The 17970-nt window shown below is 40.5% G+C and overlaps 1 protein-coding gene across 3 annotated transcripts in view; it reads right to left on the reverse strand.

Annotated features, from left to right (window-relative positions):
* The window catches only part of peak1 (pseudopodium-enriched atypical kinase 1), a 112037-nt gene that overhangs the window by 31938 nt on the left and 62129 nt on the right, over nt 1–17970 (reverse strand). For all 3 annotated transcript variants that reach the window (XM_084364055.1, XM_084364054.1, XM_084364056.1), the window contains one exon: nt 262–3785. In XM_084364055.1, coding sequence (XP_084220181.1) covers nt 262–3650 — 3389 coding nt within the window. In that variant the 5' untranslated portion in view covers nt 3651–3785. The remainder of the gene's footprint in view (nt 1–261; nt 3786–17970) is intronic.

Raw genomic sequence — 17970 nt, forward strand, 5'->3', positions numbered from 1 at the left:
ACATTTGTGAATCCTACTAAATGCCCAGAGACATGTCGACTATAACAATGTAAATTCCTGCTTTGAGATTACCTTAGCACCTCATGTTTACTTTTGTTTGATTTTTTAATCTCTGAACTTATCTGAAACCACGTTTATGTTTAACATATTAAGGGGTAAACCCTAGTTTTAAACAGAACCTTTACTACGATGTGCGACTGTTACAGGCTTTACTCTGGTTACTCTGATTAATGTAATGCTGTCAGAATCTTGGACAAATACCTGAAGTCCTTGCTGATGAGATCACATCCAGTGGTATGTGACGGTGGTGTTTGTCCTGGACTCAAAGGTCTAGGTTCCTTGTTCTCATCAGGTGTCAGTAATGCATTTTCTCTGCACTCCTCTACTCGTAGTTCTCCTTCTCCATCACCAGGAGTGCTGCCACTTTCTGGTTTGTAGGTGAAGATGATTGTTGGCTTCTGGGTTGGATCCTCTGGTTTTGCCTCGGTGAACCAGTGATGTTGTTGGATTGGTGGCGGTGGAAGCATGTGAATGACTGTTCCATCAAGCCCAACCAGCTTGCCTTTTTCCTTCTCTCTCTCCACCTTCTCTCTCTGCTCATCCTCATCTTTCCGCCGACGAAAGAAGCTCTTAAAGGAGATCCAGCGTTTGGGTTTGGCGCTATCTGTTGAAATGCGTCTCCCCTCTCCACCTGGACTTGATTCACCTTCACTGGGTCGTACAGGGGAACTGGAGGCTGAACTCTTTGTCCAGTTGCCAAAATGTCTCTGTAGGATGTTGGAAGCGTGATAAGGGGAAGATGTAGATCTAGGAGGGGGGAAGGGGGCATTGGGCTCTGAACGGGGGCTGCAGAGTGGGACAGCAGCAGAGGCACTCTGAGATTTAGACAAAACTTTTGATGGTGTGTCCTTCTTGGGCTTGGAAAGACAGCCATCAGTTGTGGAGAAGAGAGACTTGGGTCTGGTGAGGGTCTCCTTCATGGCGTCAGGGGGGAGGGCATAAAGCTCCTCAGAATTGGGGGTTTTGGCTTGTGCTGAAGGGGATTCTGGAGGAGACTGGGGAGGGTGGATGGAGGCCACAATTTGTAAAAGCACAGCACTGGCCTCCTCCTTATGGCTTAATGCTGCCCCAGAAGCTAAAGCTAAGTCTGTATTATTATCTTTACTGCAAGTAGCATCTCCACTTGTCTTGCAAGTGCGTGTAACAGCGCTGGCAGAGGGGCTGGTTTTAGGTAGGTTTGCAGTAATGGCAAGAATGGCAGAGGAATTTAATGATGTACTGGGAGAGAGGGCCCCAACTGTCGGGCTCATCACAGTGCTTGTCACAGTGCTTGAGTCTGTAGTGGTTTTAGGTTGTAAATTTGGTGCTTTTGACACTGCTTCATGTGGAGCTTTAGTCTCTTCAAAAGAGGCTCTCTCTGATGTGCCTCTACCAGAGATAGTTTTCTCGGTTGAGGAGGACTGGACACTCTCAGAGGAACCAATCTCTTCATAAGTATGGCTGGCTACCCTACTTCCTACTCCTTTCGGCTGCTGCAGTTCCCCACTGAGTCCCAAAAAACTCTTGTACACAGCTAGGTTGTCATATGCGCTTGGATTGATAACAATAGGTACCTTAACAGCATTCTTAGAGCTGCGGGCATAAGCTGGCTCATCTCGAATAATAATAGGAAAAGGAGGCATGCCTGCATTATTGAAACTATTAAACTTGATCTCTGATAAATTGGGGGACTTCACAGGTACAGTTCGGGATGAAGACAGCCCAGCAATGGGAGAGGTGGGAGCTGACTTGTGACTGCAGTGCTGAGTAGGGATGGAGGGGCCATGAGTAGTCCCAACCCCCAGATCCACTTTAGGTATTTTTTGTCGAGGACTTGTGCTAGATGTCCATACTTCTTGGTAGCGTATGTTCCCTGATTTCTTTCGGGATGTACCTAGCTGTGCTACAGACGTCGGTGATGTTGGCATCACAGGAGACGATGGAGAAACAGGGGAGACTGGAGAGAGGGGCTGACCTAAAGGAGTGCTACAGAACGATGTAGGGCTGGAAGGCATTGACAGGTTTTTGGGTTTTGGAGTAAGGTCTGGAATCTGTTCCTCTTTGTTGGCCATGGATGCTGACACATCCACTACAGTGTAAGGCTTACAGATCAGAGATTTTTCCAAATTCACTACACGGTACGGTTTAGCTTGCTCCTCTGTGGGACTAAAACTGATAGTGACTGGTTGACCCGGAAGGGCCTGGGGCATTGGCATGCCTTCTCTGCCATCCTGATCTTCTAATCTAATGGCAAGGACAGCCTTGTGTGTTTCAGTCATCTTGAGTGGACTCAGTGCTCTGTGGACGGGCTCCTTTTTCGGAGAAGTGCAGGAAACAGGTGCCTTAGAAGATGTGGGAGACTGCAAGCCATTTCGCAGAGCACAGGGAGCACTGCTCCCACTGCTGGAAGTTGTTCGAGAATCCTCTGGTAAAGAAGACAATGATTCTGGAGAAGTGGTAGATTCTGTATTTGATAGGAAACCGCTGCCTTGCATGTCATGGGGCCCATAGGGAAGCAGAGCCCCATTTGAGTCCATGGAGGGGTATCCATTTAAAATCTCATCATAGCTATCATCATAGTCCACTGCACAAATCCGCTGTAGTGAGCGGTTACGAAGTGGCACAGTATTCCACTTTTTCCCAGCAGCAAAGGGTACCGGAGACAATGTAGCAGCGCGGAAATTTGCAAATCTTGGTTGGCCTCGCATACGTATCTCCATGGCTAATAACTCTTCATCACTTTCATCCCAGCTTTCATGTTCATCATCCTCATCCCTTTCAGTCTCTTCCTCCTCATCTTCATCCTCATCATCATCTTCACCTTCACTGGAAAACTCTGGGTAGCAAAAGCGACCACCCTCTGTGCTGATGATCTCGTTGCTATCGCTAAGGGATACCCGTTTTTGAGCAGTGCTGCAACCACCACCACTACTGCTGCTTCCCATAGCCAGACAGCTTGAGGGCGGAAGGCCTCTCTCCAAAGACCGTCTGTATGAACTACTGATTCGTCCCCAAAACAAGTCTTTGGAACCAGAGAGGGGCGAAGGGTTAAGGCCAGGGCCTAACCCAGCAATCTCCTTTAGGACATCTGTCAGTCCACTGTTGTTGTTATTTCCACTTGGGGTCCTAGGGCTTAGTTGCCCATAGCCCTCAATTTCCTCACTACCGTCCTCTCCCTCGTTGTTGTTGTTGCTGGGCCCACCGGGCCTCTTACGGTTCAGTCCATTGCGATTCCAGACTGTGAAGGCTGATGTTTTGCCCTGCTCTATCACATTTGGTGGTCGTTGAAGGTTGCCGTCTAAATCTAGTGCTGCAGAGGAGCAGGGCAGCATCATAGTTGGCTTAACAGCAATGGTTGGCTTCTTAGCCACCGGTGGACGGAAGTGTCCTGAACGGGTAGACACACTGCCAGCCCTCTGGGAGTTGGTAAGGTCAGGATTGGCTCTGGCCCCAGCAGGGGGTGGATTCAGTTGCTGAGTGGTCGGAGGCCTCTGCTCAGGAGGCTTCCTTCCACTGCTTTGTGCCAGACAGTGCAGACTCTTGGGTTTGAAGCAGTTCTTGCACTCGCCTGGTTTCCACACGTGCTCGGTGAAGGTGCTACAGGCGGACATGGCTGCTGGTCCAGTAAGGCAGCCTGCTGGGTCAGTGGACAGGAAACCCCTCCATGAAGCTACGGGTCACAGGTACTAAGGGTAGTACAAAAATGATGAGCACTGTTCAAGCCTCAGATCTGGGGTTTACTGGACCTAAAAAAGAGAACAGGAGAGAAAGGTATAAATTAAACTCTTCTTTTAAATTTGTGAATTTAATTTTAAACATTTAATTGATTTAATTGTGATAAATACTTCACCTAAACAAAATACAGCGAGTGGTTAGAAACTAAGTTTATTACAAAGTTCATGTCCATGCAGGAAAAAATACTAAATCAATCAAGAAAAAATAGATCCAATTTTGCATTTTATCAGACACAGAGCTACACAGAAGTAAAGAGGATTTAGTGTGGCAAAAAGAGGAAAACAGGGGAAAATAAGCTGTGTGAGACAGAGTATAAATTAGGAAGGCAGTGCTACACTGTCTCCATTAGGTGGCAAACTTTCTCTACCTAGCAGCCAATCTATCCTATGGGACAGTCATCGGTCTCCCCCTAACCCTCAACTGGTCATGTAAGACTGGAAAAGCAGAGGGGCAGAAGTGAAGAGGATTAAGAGAGCTTATTTCTGAATTGCTGTTCTGTGTTGTTGTTGGCCATTTCAGCCAGGCTTAGGTGAGATAAATATACTGATATTGTCATTGAATCAAAACCTCAATGTCCTAAATCCTATGAACTGGACCACTTACACGGGAAATGAAAATCAAAAGTGCTTCAGCTGAGTTCACATGAACTGAAGTCTAACAAATGGCAAGTTTGAAAAAAGTGCAACAGTAAAACATTTTTTGTAGTTTTGACTTTATATTCCAGCAAAGTAGACTTGAAATTCAAGAACTGGTTGTTTGTGGGTGCTTGCTTGCATCAATACAGAACAGTCCAGAACAAGTTACTGTTCCTATAAGCAACTGCAGGACAACTCAGCAATGAGCATAACCATACAGACAAAGTTTGTAGTTTTAGGCCAGACAGTGGATTGTCCTTAACAGGCTACAAACTATTTTCTACACATTGGATAAGAATGTAAACAACCTTGAATCTGAAAGGTTGCACAAAGTCACTCTTTAATTTCAAATCAAATTGTATGAGTACATTGCCAAACAACTCCTTCTTCTGCACTACATATAGGCAATAAACTGTCAGCAATCATTATAAATTGTTTCAGATGTCAGCTAAATAATTTATGTGTTGAGTAAAATACAAAAGCAAAAGGTTTAAAAATTCACACCATTCAGTCTTTCTAAGAAAACAAAGACTGACATTTTAAAACTCAGGAATAAGCACGTTCTCAGGTTATCGCCACCAGCACATACATATCAGACACATCCTGTTTTCTTGGCCTGCCAGGTCACACTTTGTGGCATTAGGAAACCACATCCTTTTATTTTCTTTAAATTATGCAGTGCAAAAGTAATCTATTTTAAAACTTTTCCGATCTATCACATACCAGAAGCCCTTGGAAAAAATTAGTGGTGTGCAACAGTTTTATCTGTTCAATTAATGTGCAAATACAGTAGTAGCTCTCTAATCTGAAGATATTCAAAGAAGGGAGAGATGGGATTAAGCCTCTTTGTAGAGCACTTGTTAGCACACTTGTTTTTGTTTAAGCCCCACTCCAACACAAATCATGAATCTAATGGAGCGGGCAGACAAAGGAAAAACCATTAGTATTCAAATTTGCTTTCCCGATTGACCACTTCACTGTCTCTCAACCAATTACAACAAATTCTTGAATACCACATTAACATCAAATCCATGGATAATAAGTGGTGTGTTGCTCAAATAACCAATTAAAATCAAGCGTTACACGAATGCCTGTTCAATATCACACAGCAATCTGTGTGTTACATAAGCTGATACAGTATTCAAATTATATCTACAGCTGAGGCCTGCTCCAGGGAAGTCCTTTGAGAACAGTGTTATATGATTAGAGGCACAATCAAAGGACATACAACATTGAAAACCTTGAGTGTTATCTGAGCAGATAACCTATACACATACAGTAGTGTGAGATATCTCAAAGTGAGGAAGTTAGTTCTTATATATTTTTTGACATCAGATGATAAATCAAAACAAATAATAGCCACACAAACATTGCACAATGACTTCCCGAAGACAACAAACACACAATAATTAGAGCCCGAGCACAGACTGGACCTCGATGATGCTTTATTATTAAAGACTGTGAGTTGCCATGAAACTGGAAGTTGCCGTAAACCAAATATACATTGTCCAAACTGCCTCAAACTTCACATGCTTGATAACAGTTCTGCCTAAAGGCATCTACATGCCGATATTTATTCAAAGCAAAGTGGTTCATCGATCCACTTAAAATTTGGCCAGAGAGGTCTTAAGACCTTGATGCTAATGAGGAATGTTTTGCCATGAACCAGGCGTTTGTTTATACTTCAGTGTACACTGTTTAATCCCCTCCAAATTTCACATGTTTTATAAGAGTCTGGGCTTGAGAGAATCTACATAACAATTAGGAGTCATAGTCACGGGGCTACCTACTGGAAACGTTTTGCAATGCCACATAGTGGACACAGGAAGTGACATTGAACTCCTTATTCAGTGTCTGGAAAACATGAAAATCCAGAGTAGTGTTGACCGGCCAGTGTCCAGTAACGAAGCCATGGCAAAGCATGGAGCTCAATATGCTTATAGACACTAGCTCTCCATCCCTTCACGTCCGTTATAAATTATTAACAAAATAAATATTACTTTATCAACAGTATGTGTGATCATTCTGACCTTTTACGGGTGGCTCACACCTGTATTTCATCAAATAAATCTAGAGCTATGACTCATTGCAGGGCTGATATCGACAGGGGCGGGTGAATCCGTCTTCTCATCCATCTAACAAGGTCATGGGTGTCAGATCCTGTACGGAAGGATGTTACCATGACAACACCCAGTACCTGCCCAGGGCCAGACACAATGAAGCAGGAACTCTTGAATCAAACTTTGCTGATCAAGCCGTGTTGGGTGGGGGAAGATTTATCCTGCCACGCCGCACAGGCCGCATCCTCACAGGAAACAAAAGCTGTAATTCAAACAATATTATTAAAAACCTGTCAGTAATGTGACACACCTAAGAAGCACTGTACATCTCTGTGGCAGACTTTCCAAACATCATGGAAAACCAATAGAACAGACCAAGAACAACAAATTAATTACAGAGTCCAACATGTATGTCTCCATATGGGATGCTCCCTAGATGGAACCAAAGCAGTATTTTACTCATTTACGACAACAGCATCCAGAATCACTTTCTTAACTCCAGGCCCTGTCCTCCCCAAAACACGAAAGGATGAATTTAAGACTTTGTTTTGCAAAGCTGTAATGCAGCTGTTCACAAAGTATGTTTCATATGTGGAAAAACAGGACAGCAGAGAAAGGCATAAAATAAGTGGTTTTAAAAATGATATTTTAATATTTTTTTTGCATATTGAGACCTACTGCGGGCAGACTTCCATTGTAACTACATTATTTCTTTCCTGACAGACAGAGGAAGGGGTGGCATTTCTTTTGAAACCAAGATAAAGCCTCCCTTTGTGTTTACCTTCTTCAAAGCAGATAGATGGAATTATAGAAAGCAGCTTCAGGCTGAATTCTAATAAGATAATTCAGTTTTTCATTTCTTTGTGTTTCTGATCACGCATCTGAGAATCAAGAAATCTGATATATATCACACACACTCTTCTACCAACAGAAGCCCCCAGTGGTAGATGTGACAGCAGATTTTACTTTTCCCTCAGCCACTATTAAAATTCCATTGTTGTTCCGATTTAATTTCTCCTTCTCTCCACAGTGGTGGCTGAAATGACACTGCCCTCATTAGCCAGCAAAATGTACTTATATTTTAGTTTCTCATTAAGCCAAGGGCAAAAAGAAGCCGCATGTTGTCACTGACAAGACCCCACAACATTTAATCTAGAACGACAGTTATGCCTAAAGGCCACCAGCAATCCAATCTGCCAAACAATCCTTTCCCATACCATGGAGTCCGACTCTTTTTTATTCACACAGCTCACTGTGCGAGGCACATCATTAAAATATGATAACTCCAGACACCATAGAGGCGGGGGGGGGGGGGGGGCTCTCTGAAACAAGCAATCCCTCCTGCTTATGTAATCGTCTTTGTCATTTTTGTTTGAACATGAAAATGATTCTATCTGTAGTTATACTCACTCCAATATAAGTGTTCCTACTCATGGCCAACAGCCAAATAATGGACTGCTATTTTTGTGTTGCTTTCATTATGTAACAAATATTACACAACTGAAATATAATGAATTACAATACAGCAAACTGTCTCAATAAAAACACAAAACATTTTCACCACTACAGGCAGGATGTGTTACAAACATTAAAAATGTGCCACCAAAAACACACTCAGAAAGTACTATATGGATTTTTTTTTTTCTCCTGAAGTGTTTGGGGTTCTTCTATGATACTGACAGTGTCTCATTGATCCAGTGCGCGTGTCCACAGTGTAACTCTACAGCATCTTTGATTACAGAGATATGAAGCAGCACTAAGACGCAAGCCACGGGGGCTTACTGGAAAACAAGTCTTACATATTTTTTCTCTTCCTTCAGATTTCTGCTTAATCCTTTGCCACCAGCTTTCTCTGACTTGACTGTCAAATATTAATTGAAACCTACAGTGTTAAATGAATAGTTATAGCTGGACACAAACCACATTTTACATTGCATGTAATTTCTCTAGAATGTGAAATGCATATAAAACACGCAGGCTGTAATTTGTCTACATTGAAGAAACATTCTCATCGCTGTCTGCTTAGATATTCTCCTCAGACTTGTTTTTGTTTACCACTGACTTGCTTGTTATGCATATTTGATGAGGCCAAGGCATTAGTGTCGATAATTTAAATGGTTCCCTCATGTGCAAAGACTGATGTCTTAGGTAAAGGAACGACTGCTCTCCATCAAAGATACAACTGTTTTCTGTATAATGAGATTATACCATATACCAGTATTTGTCCTGAATGTACCAGAAGACAGGGACAGGCAGTTCTGTTGCCTATAAGTATAAGTAAGTAATAAAAAAAACAAACAAAAAAAAAGTTGTCTCAGGAAATTAGACATCTTTCTGAAGAATGTAGAACATTAGTTAAGTTCAACATCAATTTTGTCACAGAATCAAATATTTCATTAGTAAATCTAAACTGGGAGCTTGAAGTTAGAGTGTGGAGCTAAAACCAGTTACAGGCATAGAGCCTGTGGATGAGCAGAGAGTGTGTGTGTGGGAATGAGCCAATCAAAAGAAGACCTAAAGCCTAGTATTCGTCCACTTTGCATAATGCTATATCCACCTGCGCTACAGTTATTTTGTTCTGTAAATGGTCAATTATATTAAGTCAACATACTGCTCTCTGTCAAAATGTTACTCCGTGCAGGAAAAGCTACAGGGTGGATTGAACCCTGAGCATCAACCTCAGTAGGCTGCATGAGGCACATGCTTTACCAGAAACCTGAACCATAAAAAGGCCCGCTAAATCACTCAGAAAATGTTACAAATCTGAATCCCTTTGCATAGCAGCATAATGCAGACAGGTTCTGGTAATAGCAATAGATACAGAAAGAAGAATAGAAAATAAAAAGATATTGAAATGATTTAATCAATATAAATTATTTTATGCTGTTTTTGGTGCGCAGTGAGCCTGTGTTGCAGTTATGTGCCATGACTTTAAATGAATTCATTCCTTCTGGTGTGTCAAAAGGTCATCTACAGCATGACAGAGGAACAATAATTAGGTTTTACCATACACAGGGAATTGAGTGCTTTTGGGTGTGTATGCGTATGGACTCTCTACTTGCATGAGAAAGCCTGTTCCCTTTAAAAGTGTTTCAGTGAACTATGATAAATTTAGAGAATAACATGTGCCTGAGTGAATTTGATCAAAGTAGCATTAAGCAATATTTAGACACGCTGTTTATGTGTAACTGCTGACAGAAAGGACACACTGACATGCACACAAATACTTCTTTCTGGAACAAGTAGCTGTAAAAGGTGAAAGGCGAGGTCACAAATGCCTCATTGAAGAGGCTGCACTCAATATCCCTGTCGTTAACCTCAGCCGCCCAAAAGTCTGTCCTCCTCTTCTCTCATGCTTAATCATTTCTCTCTGTTTACAAAGACTCTTCCTTCTCATCTTTGTTTCGTCCTACTCTATTCTTTCTCTCTTTAAAAAAATGTCTTTGTTGTTTGTCTCTTCCCCTCTGGCTCAAAATTTCCCACTCTTTTCTCTCTCCATCTCCTTGTTCCTTCCCACTCAGTTTTTATTCAGGCTGTTTTTCTTCAGGCTGTTTCTCACTTTTGCGCTCTCCTCTGAGATATGTAAATCTGCCTTCCCTCTGCCCCTCTATGCTTCAAACAGTGCTTTCGAAAAATGACTGTCAGACTTTTGCAAACTACCCCAACTAAAACCTAAACTAGGAGCTGACCACACAACAAATAAATCATAAAACCCTATTACCAAGCCCTGACAAGAAAGCATACACACCAAACTTAAATATTGTTAACGGCAAGAACAAGCCTTATCTCTGGAACACTAATCCATTTCCTGATGTGTAACTTTTGCATGCAATTCCACCTTGTATTGACACTTGCAAAAGAAAGTATAAGGATTACAGCCACCTGTTTACCATAAAGGACACTTGGAGACATACAGAGGAGCAGAGGGCATCATTTGGCTTTACTCTAAATATAAATCTGTCCAGACTGAAAACAAACGAACATAAATAAATAAATACAGTAAATCATTTATTTTGTCCTTTTTTCACTCCATAAGCTGTGTTGCTGTTTGCCTGTGGCTACATAACATGGTTTGATCCTTGGCTTCTCCTGTCCACATATCATATTACCCTTGAGCAAGTCGCTGAACCATTCATTACTCCTGATAGTTAGGTCCTCACCTTACATAGCTTGATGCCATTGACAGTATGTGTGTGCACACAGTATGTGTGTGCAAAATGTAAAGTGCTTTGGCTAAAGTCGCAATATAAATGCAGTTCAGTCCATCCATAAATTGTAATGATTTTTGGAGCCATTCCCACAGCCACTTTAGCTCTAACTTGTGTGTCTGATGCACTGGTCCATACACACACATCTTAATGTGGTAATTAGCAGACTTCCATCCATTGAGATTAGCCTATACTGAGGAATTTATACGTGTGATTTAATTAGGTCTTCAACTAATGATTATTTTCTTAATCAATTACTTTGCCAGTTACTCCCTTAATAAATCAACTGATTGTTTCTTAGATTAGAAAAGTCAGAATTAAACTAAATAAATAGACCCCAAGGTCACATATTCAGATTGCTATACGTTTACGTTAAAGTTTACTTTAAAATGGTATCATTCAGTCATCATAATAGTTGTGGATTAATTTTTAGTCAATTCAATAATCCTTGCACCTCCATATTTTATTACTTCACACCTTGATATTTCATTGTTTTGATCCGCTCCCCCCGTTTGCCCTGTTAAAGTCACTGCATTACACTGTTAAAACAAACCCAACACTTCCTGTATTCTTTTTAAATTAAAAGTCCGCTAGCGTTCCAGTGGACAGAAACCCTTCATTTCTAAACAAGGCCTCTACAGTAAAACAGATGCAGAAATGCGCTGTGGAAAACTCTTGCAAGATTCACATACTAGACTAGGGCTAGATGAGCTGTTGATTCTGTGATCTTTTCTCCAGTTTCTCTCTGCTTAAGTCCTATTTTACTTATCATTTTGACATCAAACATAAGAAGAAGGAAATTGCATCAAATTGTTGTTGTGAGAAATAAAAACAATATGTGTCACAGTTGACATGGTCATTATGTTCCTCTTGGGAGCAGCTGAGTCACTTGCAAATGCTAGTGATGAAATTCATAATTACCGGTCCTGTCCGGTAAATGTTCAAATTTGTCCAAACCTTTCCATGTTAAGGTTGGTTTGTTTATCTATGTATTCAGTTGTCGTGAGTATTCCCTGGCTCATTCAAAACAAAGTCAGATATGATGGGAGGTTCCAGAGCTGGTTTCTGTTTTTCTGTGACTGAACTTTCTGGAGCAGAGTTAGCTGTTCAGATGAGATGCAGCGTTAGCCCTCAATCTGCGACCATCTGCTCCTGATCTGATAGCAGCAAACACTGTCTGGTTTAGTGCCAGCCGAGATATCACACAACACCTGCTGCTTGGTGCCACTACCACCAAGACACAAGCCCCAAGGGACTGCCAAGTGAGACCCAGACTTGTACTGAGATAAGAATAACTTCTGATGAGCGAGTGGTAGAGTAGAAATGTATTTACTAAAAGCTACCCTACTGAGAGTTATGCATAAAACATGTCCCACTGTGTGCGACTTTTTAAAAATGAAGAAATGATTCAGGAAATCAGTTTAGTATTCAGTGAACCGGCCCTAGTCTTTGCAATAAGGTGAATGCAATCACTGTGCAAAAGGAGAACAGTGTGACTACTTCTGCTTAGTATGTATATAAGTACCGTTTTAACAATAGTTAGCAGACAAAACATAGGGCTTTAATTTTCTTTATAATTAGATATTTCCGCTTTGAATACATAATTACTTTTAACATATTTCTTTCTTAAACAAGGAAACAACAACATGTATTTACTTTCATTGCCAGTGTTACACATTACTGTTACACCAAGGAAAGTTTCTTGAATATCAAAAGCCTATTTTTTAACTCCCAAACCCTCCTTTCATCTTTTTCATTCATCCTATACACCTGAGGCCTCCCTCATCACTTCGCCCATCAGTTATAGCTCAGTGAACTGACATGCCAAACAAATATTCACTCTGAGGGAGATAAACCATTTGGGACCTGTCAGAAACAGAAGCGAGGTTGTCACTGTGCGTTTAGCAACCACTACAGCTCAGCTAGAGAAGAGCACCACCACTCCAACCTCATCTTTACCCCCCGTTTCCACCTGGTTAAATTGATCCTGACTAAAACAGACCCGTGTCTGGCTGTGTGACTGCCTAGATGAAGGGAAGGGGAATCGATAATGGTATCTCTGGGTGCGCGTGTGAGTGGCGGGAAGATGTGACTGCAGGAGAATGTATGCAAACAGTGTCTTAATGCATAAAGCTTGTGAGTAGTTGAGACAGTGGCAAGGTTTTCATCTAAATATAGAACAAGTTATCAAAAACTCTAAAAATCCGCAAAGAAAATGCAAATATATTTCCATCGACTGTTGTTACAGGAAGTTGTTTCATTGAGATAAGCAGTAGGTGGCACTAATTCTCAGGTGCCATTATACAACTGTGTCATGCAAGCATCAAATGGTGGGAAAAATGTGAGAACATTAAAGGAATATGGCATTTCTGTTTGTTTCATGTTTGTTGCTCCACAAGGATCTGGTGTTTATGTCTGCTGTCACTTCCCCTCTCAGTCAGTGCATGTTTAATACATGCTTCTTGTATGTCATAATATACTTCAACTCTTCCACCTCAGTAAAGCCCCAAATTATCCATTTTCAATCAGGTTTTTTAAGGGCAGATTGAAAATGTGCATAAAAACAAATGCATGAAAAGGCTTGGGAAAGGCTGGAACTTCTCTGCATCTCTAAATACAAATTCAACACCCAGTTTCACATGGCAATGCTCAAGTCATAAAATGCATTCAAACCTCGACTACTATCCAGTAGTCACAGTAGTGCTTAAAAGGGACTTTTGTATAAAGATGCCGGAGGTGGGGGTGCGCTGGTTTAGGAAGTGAACATGACATCACCTTGTAATTTTGTGTTGTGGAGTACCAAGTCATGGATTTTTCTCTTTTTCTTTGGTCTACAAGTCAGAAGAACTCTGGACAACAATATACAATGAACTAACTCAATAAGATCATCTAAGAGCCCCCCAAAACACGTAAAGGAAATGCAGTAGTTTCATTTCAAGAACTGTCTCAAGCATGTACAGGGTCTGGACATTCACAGACCAAGGAAATAGCTGGATGATGTTTAGTGATTCTGTGATACCACAGCAATGTGGTCTTCCAAGATAGTTTTTCTTAAATGTCAACATAGTCTCACATTTCAGCAGCACACATAAAAAGCAAAGGCACATTTGTTTGGGTAGCTTTGCACTAAAGAGAAGGACAAACTCATATTTAGCCAAAACAGTTGCAATTTAACTGACACAGTTACGTCCAATGTTTTGTCAGATCTGTAACCAAGCATATACTGACCGGCATATTTTGTCTACTTTTGTGGGACCTGAACATCTGTAGTTGTAACTGTGTTTTGTATTTTGAAATGTTAGAGAAGTTTTTATGTGACCAGTTTAGTGGTGATCAGTAAGCTAGCCTTCACACAAGCTCTCTGAGGGTAATTTGTCACCAACAGAACATTCTAATTTACTGGTGGGCTAATTGTTGATGTTTAATTACTTTACTCTCCATTATTTTTGCTCTTGTGTTTACATTAATGAGGTTATTACTTTGCTGTCTTCCTGTAATGATTTAACGGTGTTCCTTTCACTGTAAATAGTTTTGTTCTGTAACTGTATGAGGGACAATGTAGTAGGCAGTCATTTTTTCAATAACTTTGGCATTGTGTTTTATCAAATACTGTTAAGTTACAGTTTAGTTTCCATGGCCAACTCCTGTCTTAAAACATTATATCTAGTGTGTCTACCTTGCTGCATCGCTGTGCAGATATGCCTAAAAGAAGAGTCGTCTAAAAAAAGTCTAATTAATGAAACAGCGGTGTCTCTTGGAGATGTTCAAAAGTGATTACAGGACCAACAAAAAGAAATTATTCAAAAGTTGGTTACCTCAAATGAATTAAAACATTAATCCAGAGGAACCATATACTGCATCTTTCATTAACTTTCTGAAAGCTTCACGGAAATACATTTTTAACCCCAACCCGGTTTTAATACCATTGATTTAATTTTTAAAGCCAACATAACAGGAAGTTTTTTAAAGGCAAAACACAAAGTGGCTGACAAAAAAAGATAAGAGGTTGTTACCTACACAAATATAAACGCACACTATTGTGTCATCTGTATACAATGCATGTAAATGTCTGTCGACAAATAAAAAAGAACATTCACAGGGGGCAAGCTATTCAGCAGAAGGACAAGACTAAAGCTTAATATGTGGTGCTGAGAGTTACAGTGAAACATGGAGAGACAGCAAAAAATAAAACAGCGACCAGTGAAGAATAAGAGATGGAGGGATTGAGATGTAAAGAAGTGAAGCATCAAAAACAGACGGAAAGCTCACGTTGAGATTTTTGACTCAGGTTCAACCACACTCACCTTCTCCACAGAGAGGCAATGTTTTTCCCCTGAGAAAAGTCAGTATGCTGAGGATAAGAGCTCATTTCCCATCCAGAGCACGTTCATAGAGAGGGAGTTGAGCTCACTGAGCCTGGTACATAATAGGGGAATAACTGAGGCTGAAAGCTGAAGCCATGAGGAGATGGGATATGGGATTTTCTGCTGCTTTATGGCAGAGGGCTTGAATGATAAGACAGCCGTGGCAGTGGGATAGACAAGAGCTGAGGAGATATGAAATAGGAATGAAACTGCAGAGAGAGACGACGGGCAGTGGGAGAAAGCCGTGCGTTGTTTGTTAAGGCAACAGTGAGCCTGTGTGTGCCACCACAAGTTCTTCAAACAAGAATAAACCATAATTTATTCTTATGGTGTCATATTAAAAGATTTCAAGATGTTTTTTGGGATCGAAGAAAAAGGGGCCAAGAACCACACACTGCACTGCTGTTAGTGATGTGGCCGTCACTTTTTATTTTTGTTTTTAATACTGCGCTTAATGATAGGCTACTGTATGAATGATATCTATGGTTTTATGGTCCTGGTGTCACCTGTTTTGCAGTAATGAAAAGCTTAATTTGTATATGTCTGGTCAAACCTGAGTTTAAGCCGTTTGTACTTTTTCCAGAATCAGATGGTGTTTGAGTGACTTAAAAGAAAAATCATCAATAAAAGAACAAAACTTTAAAGAAATAAGGATTTCTTATTTTCACTGGAGCCCATACTTTTTTTGAAAGACCAAAAATGCTGAAAAAATACACATCTTAAATCATAAATCTACAATAAAAAGTCAATGGCACCCAGTTCTACCTAGTGCAGATTGACCATCAATACCTAGGGTTGTTGGTTTGGTCCCCGGCTCCTCCCTTCCACAGACAACGAACCCTAAATTGGCCACTCTGTGTGTGTGTTGTTTTTTATGTGAGGAAAAGACAACATATGTCAGTTTGGATGAAAGCATCTGCGAGTGAATGTAATGTTGTGCAATTTCATACCAAAGACAACAACAAAAAACGTTGCTATATTACAACATTTTACTATGTTTGTACTAAAGCTTGAACAAAGTTGGATTGTTTGATTATTTTTTGGGGGCATTTCTGTGTTTATTATGGACAGAGACATTCTAAGTAAGACAGGAAAGGTGGGAGAGAAAGAGGTGATAACATGAAGCAAAGGGCTGCATGTGTTATGGAGCCTGTGGTATGTGTTGCACAAACATACAGAGTGTTGATGCTGATACCGTTAAAAAATCTTTAAAACATCTGCTGATGGTTGTGTCCAAAATCACCCACTCATTCACTACCTAGGGAGTCCTATATAGAGGACTATATAGTGAGCTCATCGGTCAAAAAAAACAAACACCTTTTTCAATGCATGACTGTACACAATGGCTTGGTTAGTGCCCAGGTTGTCCACTACTGTTTATAATGCATTGTGGGATACTTTGAGTTGACTTAAGGGTGTAATAATTTCCACTACAAACTCACAATATAGTCCACTAAATAGTGGGTGGTGAGTGATTTTGGACACAGCTTATGATCTTATTCTTTGTTGTTGTCAAAACCATTTTTGATAAGGATCTCTTAAATCCTTTGATCGAAATATATTTATATTTCTAGGTCTCTTCAAAATCACATATCAATGTACCTTTTACCTGTTCTGTCTATCTACAATTCATTTCACCTGGTCATTGCAGGCAATATCACAAACGTCCACAGTTGGAAGAACATCTAGTACAACCGTAGCCTCTTAGCAGCAGTTCAGCACTTTGGTGAAGGACACCCTGACAGCAGAAAATGAAGTGCAGGCTGCACTTATTGCCTCCTTTCCTCAGATTTTCTCAGCTCATCCAGGGATTTAAAGTGATGACCTTCAAACATCTCCCCCAGCTACTCAAGCAATGCCACCTCAAAGTACTGTTACTGGTGCCACTGACTAATCTCTTCATTTAGTCATGGGTGCTGATGGTGCTTAACAGGTCTCTTTCAGCAAATGGTCTTTGGTTGGGAAAAAAAAAAAAAAAAAAATCAGAATGCAGTACCGAGCAAGCAATGTGAAATGACATTACTTATGTGACAATGGTTTGGCAAATTCTTCCTGAGCCGTGTGTTTGACTGTGTATGTACATGAGTGTTGGCACATGCCAACCAGCTTTCAATTTCAGGAGCAAAGCCACGCCGAGTCACAGCTGACTTGTTCCACATAATTTCCAATTTCTACCAAATTTCAGCTTCTGTCCACAGAGAGATTCTGCCAAAGTGACTGTATGTCACTCCAGTTTCAAGGAGCTTTTCCGCATGTATGAATCTCATTAGCTGCTCAATTTAACTCCTGTTTTTAGTAAAATCAACTATTGAGCTGGCATAAAAAATGTGTTCTCCCATTTACTGTAGGAGTAAAGAGCAGATTCAATGGACTGAAAAAAAATCTATTTAAAATGAAAGTGAAAAGTCAACTTTGCTTAGTCACGTTCTTTCCTTATTGAGACAGACAGAATAGGAGTTGAGAGGGACATAGAAATGCATGCGACCCCGTTACTAAAAACAATACAGACACATATCAACTGATGTATTGACATCAGAATTTGACTCCTTAACATTGGTATCGACATAGGCCCGAAAAACTGAGTAATCGATTAATCTGTTTAGTCTATACAATGTCAAAAAAAGATTTGAAAAATGCACATTACAATTTCCCATAGATAAAATGCTCCTTTTGTCCAACTAACAGTCCCAAAACCAAAGACTCTTCTTTTAATATCATAGATGACGATGTTAAGCAGCAAATGCATATCTTTAAGAAGCTGCAACCATTATTATTATTATTATTATTACTGTTATTATTTTACATTTTTGCTTTAAAAAATGTTAATCAATTATCCTAATAGTTGCTAATTACATTTTTTTTTTTAAACTTACTAATCAATTAACTGTTGTAGCTCTCAACAGAGAACCCAGACTGAGGCTTGCAGGAA

The sequence above is a fragment of the Pagrus pagrus genome (genome assembly GCF_965226575.1).
Source record: "Pagrus pagrus genome assembly, chromosome: 10".
NCBI lineage: Eukaryota > Metazoa > Chordata > Actinopteri > Spariformes > Sparidae > Pagrus > Pagrus pagrus.